Below are 10292 nucleotides of genomic sequence, written 5' to 3' on the forward strand. Positions count from 1 at the left end.
GACGAATGCTATTACTGTTGAAAAATGGCGATTATGGGCGGAACCTTATCTGAATTTGTGAAAATGGTCTTTAAAAAAGGCTAACCTGTTTTACAGGGTCTTCCGGAAAATAAAGATTTTCACCTTTTAAGATCGACGCTTAGGATGAATTTAAAAACTCAATATATATATTTTATAATTTAATAATTTATATATAAAGCTATTGTGTTTTAATATTACTATTATTCTTGTCGCGTGAGGGTCTGCCAAAAGTTATCTATTTGTTCTGGCTGGCATTTTTGATAAATTCCAAAAATAGGTGCTATGAACTTTTGAATTGAACAAAGGATTTATTATGATTTTAGCGTAAATCTGCGCGAAATAATATTAAAATCATGTTGGGGATGGGAGACTCTAGGGAAAGGATGTCTGCAGCTGCAGCTATGGCTGAAGGGTATAACACTATAATTAATTTTAATATTTATATTTGAAATTAACTTTATATATATATTTATGTATGTATTTTTAGTTCTGATTGTTTTGGAATAAGCCACGAGGTATCGTCAAGGTTGAGCTCCATCTCAGTGGCGTAAGATATTTCATATAATAATTATATTAGTTACTGATAAACGTTAATTAGTGATGAAGATACTTCAAAACATCAAGAACTTGCCAGGCATTGCGCTGGCAGTAGCGGTGAGAAACCACCCTACAGAAATCCTCACCATACACCAAAGGCATTTGAAGCCATGAATATTTTAAGGAAGTGTGTATTGTATTGTATTGTGCACTATGTTAACAATTGAAAAATGTTAATCATTACTTTTAACACATTAGGCAAAATCTTTTATGTGATGTCATATTATGTGCTGAGGGAGTTGAAACACCAGCCCATAAAACTGTTTTAGCATCATGTAGTCCCTATTTTTATGCCATGTTTACAAGTTTCACAGAAAGTAAAGCTGAAAAAATCACACTTCAAGGAATAGATGGCAATGCCTTGTTGTTATTGGTAGATTACGTATATTCTGCTGAAATACAAGTAACTGAAGATAATGTTCAGGTGGGCAAAACGTCACTCCCCTCCCCTTTTCACGCGCCATTTTGAGGGAATGAGGCGGAGCCTTCTTTAATCAACACCCCTCTCTTTATTATTCTCCCCTCCCCTTTTCCTCCGCCATTTTGATGGAAAGAGGCGGGGCCTTCTTTAATCCACACCCCTCTTGTTATTATTCTGTGCCCCCGCTTTTTCCTTCGCCATTTTGAGGGAAAGAGGCGGGGCCTTCTTTAATCCACACCCCTCTTGTTATTATTCTGTGCCTCCGCCTTTCCCCCGCCATTTTGAGGGAAAGAGGCGGAGCCTTCTTTAATCCACACCCCTCTTGCTATTATTCTCCCCTCCCCTTTTCCTCCGCCATTTTGATTGAAAGAGGAAGACCCCCACACACCCCTATTTTTATTATTTACAATATTTAATATAAAGACGTTTTATCTTTCAGGTTCTTTTACCAGCAGCTAATTTGTTACAATTAACAGATGTGAGAGATGCATGCTGTGAATTTTTACAATCACAATTGCATCCATCAAATTGCTTGGGAATTAGAGCATTTGCTGATTTACATGGATGCCTAGAACTCTTAATTGCAGCAGATTCCTACACAGAGCAACATTTTACGTAATTGAAGATATGCAATTTGATTTTCAGCAACTGCAATTACCGTATCTTAATAATAATACATTATTCAGGGATGTTGTTGAAAGTGAAGAATTTCTAGCTCTATCCTCAGCGCAAGTCTGCAAATTAATTTCCAGTGACAAACTAGCTGTGCCATCAGAAGAAAAAGTACTTACGTCAACTCTGATCATTAAAGTACACATTAAAACACGACGATTCACTAATTGCAAATAGGTTTTTGAAGCCGTTATGACATGGGTTAACCATGAACTTGACAATAGACAAGAGCATTTGGCTCAACTGATGGAGCACGTCAGGCTTCCTTTACTTTCACAAGAATTCCTAGTACAGCGTGTGGAGGAAGAACCTCTTCTGAAATCCAACCACGTGTGCAAAGACTTCCTGATAGAAGCCATGAAATACCACTTGCTCAAAGGAGAACAGAAACTCATGTATAAAACACCAAGGACAAAACCTAGAAATCCTATTGGCAGGCCAAAGGTAAGTACAGTTGTTGATGCATGGTACAAGTGGCGCCGGATTTACCACCAGACCCACGAGTTGAACATTCTTTTATAGATTCTGTTAGTGGTCGGTGGTCAAGCCCCTAAAGCCATAAGGAATGTGGAATGTTATGACTTTAAAGAAGAACGTTGGTACCAACTGGCGGAACTGCCAACAAGAAGGTGTCGAGCAGGGTTGGCGGTTGTTAATGGTTTTGTTTACGCTGTCGGAGGTTTCAATGGTTCCCTTAGGGTCCGAACTGTAGACGTGTATGATCCAGTCCGGGACCAGGTTGGTTTAGAAAAGTCCACCAGGGGAAGGATATTGCTTAATTCACTACCCGCTTTAACACAGTGGACCCAATCACCTTCTATGGAAGCCAGGCGTAGCACATTGGGAGTCGCTGTTTTAAATAATCAAATCTACGCAGTCGGTGGATTTGATGGGTCCACTGGTTTAAATAGTGCAGAGTGCTATGATCTCCGTAGTGGTGACTGGAAAACAATCGCTCCAATGAGTACTAGAAGAAGTAGTGTTGGAGTTGGAGTTCTAAATGGTAAGAAAGAGAAAACGGCACACCAACTGTAGACGCGGAGCTCCATTGTCTAATTTACCGCAGACCTGCTTTATGCTGTGGGAGGATATGACGGCGCGTCAAGACAATGTCTAAGCACTGTAGAATGTTACAACCCTGAAAATGACACCTGGTCAATAGTGGCTGAAATGTCCCTTAGACGTAGTGGAGCTGGAGTTGGTGTCCTAGATGGATTATTATACGCTGTTGGAGGTCATGATGGCCCATTGGTTAGAAAGAGCGTCGAGTGTTATAGTCCTGAGACAAATTCGTGGACGCCTGTCTCTGATATGATGATGTGTAGAAGAAATGCGGGTGCGTCTAGCATTGCAAAATGTGACTCAAAAACGTTATTATTTTGTTAATTTAATTGTATTTATTATACCAGGTGTGGTGGCTGTTGATGATTACTTATACGTGGTTGGCGGAGATGATGGTTCGACGAATTTAGGTTCGGTTGAAGTGTTTAACCCGAAAACTGATACTTGGACAATGCTTCCATCATTCATGACAGTTGGTAGGAGTTACGCTGGTGTAGCCATTGTAGATAAACCAACGTAAATAGGGTTTAACTATAGGGATAAATAATTAAAATATTAATATGGTTATTGTTAAATACTATCATTATATGTTAGTCTAAAAACCATGATCTCTTTTTTTGCTATGTTTGTAAAAGTTAGTGCTGAGTAAAATAATGTAAAAAAAATGGTATTATCATTTGTTGATTCCTTTACATCTGTAATTTATTTTTTAATGGTACTTATTGTAAATATATTTCTCTTACTTATTAAATGTTTGCTTAATTGATATAAGACATCTTATTGGCTTACGTAACTTACAGGTGTACACAAAGGGTTTTCAGTGATCACCTATTGATTTCCATTATTGTCTCAGATAGTCACTACAGGTATCAATTTCTTCATTAGGTTGTTTAGTGTCAAATTAACTAAATAAATAGAATTAAATGCTAGGCATACATCTAAGACATTTACTGAAGGTCATAATACAAATCTTATTGGCTTACGTAACGTACAGGTGTATACATATGGTTTTCAGTGATCACCTATTGATTTCCATTAATGTCTCACATGGTCTAGGTATCAATTTCTTCATTAGGTTGTTTAGTTTGAAATTAACTAAATAAATAGAATTATTTTAGGCATACATCTATTTTTGACTTCAGCACTTTACTGGAAAAACAAATTGGTGAAATATGCAAGTCATTCTCCGTATTCCGAAAATTGAACACCGCATGAATTCATATTATCTGGAAAAGACAAAAAATTAATAATAGTCCTGCAACATGTACTTATGAAATAAAGACAGAAACTTCGTAAAAATTAAATTATCTTTTATTAAAACTTTAAAAAAGGCATAACAAAAACCCCTTCTATGAACACACGTTATTTATTTCACTTATTAATACAATTAACACCGTATTTCTTCGTGAACCGGCAAAATAATATATGCTGCAATTCCTACTATAGTTAGTATACGAAACGACACGAAAAACGTAACAAAAAAAAAAAATTCGCGCAAAATATATTTACAATATGTATGATTTTTTTGTTTTTTTTTTTCTTTCTGTATTTAGTTCAGTTTGCATATTTTTTTATGTCAGCTTCAATCTCTTCTTGTCGTTTAAGAATCGCAGCATTAATAGCTTGTATTTCCCGAATTTTGGCATCCAGTTGAATTTCCTTAACATTGTTTAAACCTAATAAAATATTACCAGTAAAAGCAAACGATAAAAAAAAATAAGAGAAATATATTGCTAGCCTGTTTTCGAATTCGAATTCGTCGTAATGAAAATAAACGAAAAACTATTACGTAATCAAGATTTCCACGATTAGAAAAAACATAAAAAAAAAAAACTTAAAAATAAAATTTGATACCTGGAAAACTACTGTAAAACATTAAAATTAATAATTAAATATACGGTAAGGTAAAAAGGTTAATATTAAAATTTATATGGTAAATGGTAAAAAAAAATAAAGCGCTGAAAATTAAAATTAAATATCCTAAAAAAATTCTAATATGGGGCAACTGTAGGATAAAATTCGACTGGGAATTTAAGTGTTTCGTTTTGCTTTTTTTTTTTTTTGGATGTACAATACAGTGCAAATATACACCCAGTCACGTGTGTATACAAGTTTCAGTAACCTGCCAAATGTAATAACAGTAGAAAAGGTAAGGCACACTGAATAGAGACCAAGATATTTGTAAGAAACAACGGCAAGCAAGCCCCCATTTTTTTTCATTAATACTTTCGTTCGAAATTACCGGTTTAAGCACACTTACTAAAATGTTTAATTCAACGTAGTAAGATATTGATCGCGTCGTTACCTAGTGTAATCTAATTAGTTAATTATTTGCAAATAAGCTCATTAAAGACTCGATTGGTTGATTACATTAGGTGAAAGCTTACGAAATTTCCCGTTAATTACGTTACGACATCAAAAATTAAATTAAATTAAACCTCTTATCAATTTCATTTTCCGTTTTGTAAAATTAGATTTCATGCAGATTTGTACTTTTGTAATATTGGATGATTGATTGATTATAATTTTTAAGTTGTTGATGTTGTTGTTGTTTTTGGCGATGAAATCAATACGTTTTCGTTTAAAAAAATCTATATACACTACTACCATAAGGTCATAAGATACGTTCCCTTAGTTTGTCACTGGTAACTTAGAAACTGGAGTGCGTCATGAAGTGAGGCAAGTCGACGCCTGGTCAGTGGTGGGCAAATTCGCGAAGGACGCGAGAGACTTTTGTACTACCAAGCGGGGGCGAGGGAGCGACGTTTCCCCGCTTGGTAGTACAAACGTCCCTCGCGTCCTTCGCGAATTTCGCCCACCACTGCGCCTGGTGAGGCGCTGTCAAAGGCTTAGAACAGACAGAATAGGAAGATGGACTGCGAAACCGCGTGTAGTAAATTCTCTCTTGTCGTTCTAGCTCCAACTAGCTCTATCATTACGAAATATAGAAAGTGTCAGACTTATGGAACATACCTTATAATCTTACGCTACTTCAAAAAAATTAGCCTTAAAAATAAATAGGTCTTAAAAATATATCTTATATATATATAAAAACAATTCAATCTTAATAAATATTTACACACTTCGCGAATATTAAATATTTACATATAAAATGACTCGGAGAAGAAATTTTTTTTTTTTTTTTTGAAAGAAGATATAGTGGTGGGAAAATTTGGGATTCTTTTTAGAATTTACCTGATTGGTGACCACCTTTTCTGCTGCGTCTTGATGAATAAGAAACTCTTTTAGAAGAAGAAGAAGACGATGTTGATCGATGCCTACTAGATGAAGATGACTCGGACGATGATCTTGAGTTTCTTTCTTGATCAATGCTGCTACTTTTTTTCGAGGGACTATGACCACGTTTTGTAGAAAAATTTGGACTAACTACAACAGTTCGAGATAATCTACTACGGGTATTAGATTCTCTTTCTTCCGTCCTCAAACTGGCGCTGCTACGAGTGGTATTAGCAGCAGCAGCAGCGGAAGCGTAGGGTCCCAAACGCTTGTGCACGGAGCTTTTCTTCTCTTCACGATCATTATCTGATATTAACAAGTTACGTGAAAAGAATAAGGGTTTTTTTTCTATTTAAATCTTTAAATCTATTTTCCAAATTCTCTCACTCACTAATTACTAAATATATTAATTATACGGGGTTATTATATTCTTTAGGTATTAATAGAAAGTTGTGTGTAAAGAGAGGAAAAGTGTGTGCGCACGGTGATGGTCGTTCTTTGGGGGTACAATTGTAGTAGATTAAAAATTTTCATATTGCCACATACATTTTCAAAAATACAGACTAGATACACAATTATTGCGTAATTATAATCCAAGCCTTTTTAAAAGACTTATTTGTATTTTTCATTTCAATTTATGACAAAGACTGTTGCAATTCACGAGTAGTGATGTTGTATTGACACATGTATCGATGTGCGCATGAACTATCTATTACAATTATCTTAAATTAAATTCCTTCATTAACCATTAAAATTGTTAATTGCAACAACCTAAATCTAAAAAGGAAAAAATTGCAGTACTAATACGTAATTCAATTTTTTCTCATTACTTTAAAGTTTATACTTTAACACCAAAGATTGTTGCAATCCAAGAGCGATGTATTAACACAATGGATGTGCGAATGGACTACCTATTACAATTATCTTAAATTCCTTCATTAACCATTAAAATTGTTAATTGCAACAACCTAAATCTAAAAAGGAAAAAATTGCAGTACTAATGCGTAATTCAATTTTTTCTCATTACTTTAAGTTTATACTTTTAACACCAAGATTGTTGCAATCCTGCAATCCAAGAGCGATGTATTAACACATTGGATGTGCTAATGGACTACCTATTACAATTACTACGATAAATTCCTTCATTAACCATTAATATTGTTAATTGCAACAACCTAAACCTCAAAAAAGGAAAAAATTGCAATACAATGTGTAATTCAATTTTTTCTCATCACTTTACACGTTAACACCATATTGTATAATGTTAAGTTATACAATTACCACAGTAAAAAAAAACAAATTATTTGTAAACATAATATAATTCTATAGTAAACATCTTTCTTCAAAATGTGAATTAATTAAACTTCAATTTTAAAAAACAGAAAACAACTGTATTACCTGTAACAACCGTAACTCTGGCACTATCAGCCTTCAATTGAAGAAGTCGCACTTTGCTTCCACTTCCAGATGCAACGGAGATCGTTCCATCAAACTTCTTCTTTCTCCTATCTTTGTTATCTTCATCTTCCAGATCCTTACTCTTCTTCAGAGGTTTTACCACACTTAAGACTGACTTAACAACTGGACTATCTGGACTGGAGTCTCTACTCTCGTGATCGGGAGAGCTTTTTTGTCTCCTTTTAGCTTTAAGTAACAAACGAAGATCAACTGGTGCTTTTTCCTTCGAACCACCGTTAACACCCGTTTTCCTTTCATCATTTAAAACCTCAGATGATTTAGGACTTTTCGAAGAAGGAGTTAATATGTCTTGAGCACTTTTTGACTTATTACTACTTTTCATAGTAATTTTAACCTTAGGTTTCTTTTTAATAGGTTCTGTTAGAGTTTGGGCTTCAATTGCATCATAATCTGGATGTTCTAATTCAATATTGATGCAACTACCTAAATCAGAGTCTGATAAACTACCACCATCATCTTGCTGCTCTTCTTCCTGAATGCCTGTGTCTGTGTCTGATTTGAGTGTTTCTTCATCATGATCATCATCTGACTTGCGTGTTTCGTCATCGTGATCGTTATCAACCTCACTTAGTCCTTCCTCTAATGATTTTACGCTACCATCGTTACTCATAGAACTATCTGGTCTATTATCATCCTGTTCCTGAGGCTGATGATCCTGATGATCATTTTCTTCGGGTATTTCCACACTTTGGGCAACAGAGTCCACATCTTCAGGAGTTTCAACATCATCTTCCATATCATCCACCGGTTCAATGACGGGGAGATTTAGTTCATCCTCTAATAAGGCAGCGTCAGGATCACTAGCAAGATTGGCTTCTTGAGAATTGTCAAAGTTAATCTCTTCTTCACTGAGTTGTAGAGAACCACCTTCATCTTCTAAAGAGGCATTAGTATCATCTAACATATCATTTTTGTCTATTATGTCACTGTTAGCTTCAGATTCTGAATCATCATCATAGTCACTTTCACTATCACTGTTTGAACGGATACGGCTGAATTTTTTGGGTCCTGAGTAAGTTAAGGTTATTAATAAGAGTGTTTTCAATAAATGGATTGTTGTAGAACATGAATTTAATGAACAAATGAGCGTTAAGTTACTTTTTAGACATGTGGTTATAATAATTACCTTTTGGACTTATGACCTCTGTTTTCACTTGTGAATTGTCAACAGGACACCACCTATCTTGAGGAAGCAAAAGTTTAGGAACACTGTTTTGCACCATTGACTTCTCTTCCAATGGAACAGTATTTATGACTATTAGGTTTGAGTTCCGCCATTTTGGCTATAATTAATAATCATGCTTAATAACTAAGATTCAAAAGGAAACATATGAAACGTTTCAATAACAAAACTTACTTTATTATAACCTAGCCTATGAGGAGGAAAGTTAGTTACATGATGTTTATCATTGAAGTAAGTATATGGGTTTTTCTGATACACTGGTTTAACTGTACCAATGTTTTGTGACCCATTGATCTAAAACAAGAAACAGATCTTCAGGTTTTGGGGGATTAAAAGACAATAAAGCTTGGCTAAGAGTAAGTTAAACAGGTCAACCTGCCAATACCCATAGTAGTAGGAAATTATAGCACATACCTCTTTGGTTGAAGACTTCCTAGACATTAATGCTGCTTGACGTAAAGCGGCTAAATCGTCATCATCTTCCTTGTCAACAGCCTAAACAACATATGGTACCGTTTAATGCAATGTAATTACAATCAATGACTTTATTTTAGGCCTAGTAACAGCGAACATCCCCTTCTATTTTGGGCCTCATTTTTTGTGTACCATTTTTTGAGCCAAGGCTTCGCGTGACAAAATCTGTATACGTATTCAAATATAGGAATCTACTATCTTATAAAGATATTTACCTGCTGCATGGATTTCAGAGCCGATGCCATCTTACTTGGCAGTAATTTTAATTACTTTAATATTAATTATTTTCCGTTACTAATAAAAAGTTGTAAGTAACGAACAACGATACACCAAAAAACTGGAACGGACCTCAAGTTCACGCGTACTGTCCTCAGTGGACTGCCAATAATCTACTTTCTATGCTCTTTGTATTTTGTTACTTGTAGGAAGCGGCAGACCAGCCTTCGGCATCGAGGATGGTGCTGTGGATAATTTATAAAACTAACTATTTCAATTGAACTGATTCTGTAATTTCAATAGTTTTATTGAAATTTATTAATAGTTATTAACTGTTTGTCTCTAGAGCACTTGAAATAGTTTCTGCAAAAGGTGAAACGTTTGAACGTCACATTACCCCTAGGTCTGTTTAAATATCCCGCGAAATTCAAATGGCTTAAAGTCTAGGCCTACATAGTTTTAGAACTGTTTTATGATTAGCTTTATATTAAATAAAGGATGTTTTGGGCCCACAATGCCTCATTATTTCTGCTTTGCCATCGCATAGAAAATAATAAAACCCTAGGAAAGGGATTATAGAAAGAACAAATTAACAACAGAAACTATCTTCGAAAGACAAAGGATTATTGATTCAAAGAAACTTAATTAGAAAAGTCGAAAATAGTACAAAGCTGAGAATAGAATGAAGAAAAAATATCGAAATTCAATTAAGGGGATGACAAAATAGGATTTGTCCGACTCGTTGCTAACAGCAACCATTAGGAAAACAAACGTGGGTTGGATTATATAAGCCGGGACTTAATTCAAGAGTGTATAAATCTGAGTCTTTCAAATATATACTAGTCCTTAGTTGTGGTATTTTGAATTTAGACGCGATTAATTACCTACAAGTTAATAACCCATACATTTGTCGTCTCTAAGGAAATGACA

General features: G+C 34.9%; 2 protein-coding genes across 3 annotated transcripts; one reads left to right on the forward strand and one right to left on the reverse strand.

Moving 5' to 3' along the window:
• The first annotated feature begins 112 nt into the window (after nt 1-112).
• On the forward strand, nt 113-3544 carry kel (kelch protein). Of its 2 annotated transcripts, XM_089847970.1 has the most exons (11): nt 117-433; nt 509-568; nt 620-745; nt 817-1042; nt 1479-1654; nt 1726-1822; nt 1889-2155; nt 2234-2449; nt 2513-2714; nt 2778-3047; nt 3121-3544. In XM_089847970.1, the coding sequence occupies exons 1-11, from the start codon at nt 375-377 to the stop codon at nt 3291-3293; spliced, it is 1872 nt and encodes a 623-aa protein (XP_089704096.1). In that variant the 5' UTR covers nt 117-374; the 3' UTR covers nt 3294-3544. The 2 variants fall into 2 exon arrangements, with proteins under 2 accessions (XP_089704095.1, XP_089704096.1); XM_089847969.1 differs by having other exon boundaries at nt 113-433; nt 2234-2714.
• Nucleotides 3545-4066: 522 nt separating this feature from the next.
• Nucleotides 4067-9553, reverse strand: LOC149651144 (uncharacterized). The gene is made up of 7 exons (XM_089847968.1): nt 9362-9553; nt 9087-9167; nt 8847-8966; nt 8616-8772; nt 7409-8497; nt 5969-6316; nt 4067-4449 (listed from the first exon to the last, which is right to left on the reverse strand). Exons 1-7 carry the CDS (start codon nt 9389-9391, stop codon nt 4328-4330), a joined length of 1947 nt encoding a protein of 648 aa, XP_089704094.1. The 5' UTR covers nt 9392-9553; the 3' UTR covers nt 4067-4327.
• Nucleotides 9554-10292: the final 739 nt, after the last annotated feature.

The sequence above is a fragment of the Phalangium opilio genome, unplaced genomic scaffold (assembly GCF_054372755.1).
Source record: "Phalangium opilio isolate 3A_F unplaced genomic scaffold, DU_Popi_V2 ptg000082l_1, whole genome shotgun sequence".
In the NCBI taxonomy this organism is placed as follows: domain Eukaryota; kingdom Metazoa; phylum Arthropoda; class Arachnida; order Opiliones; family Phalangiidae; genus Phalangium; species Phalangium opilio.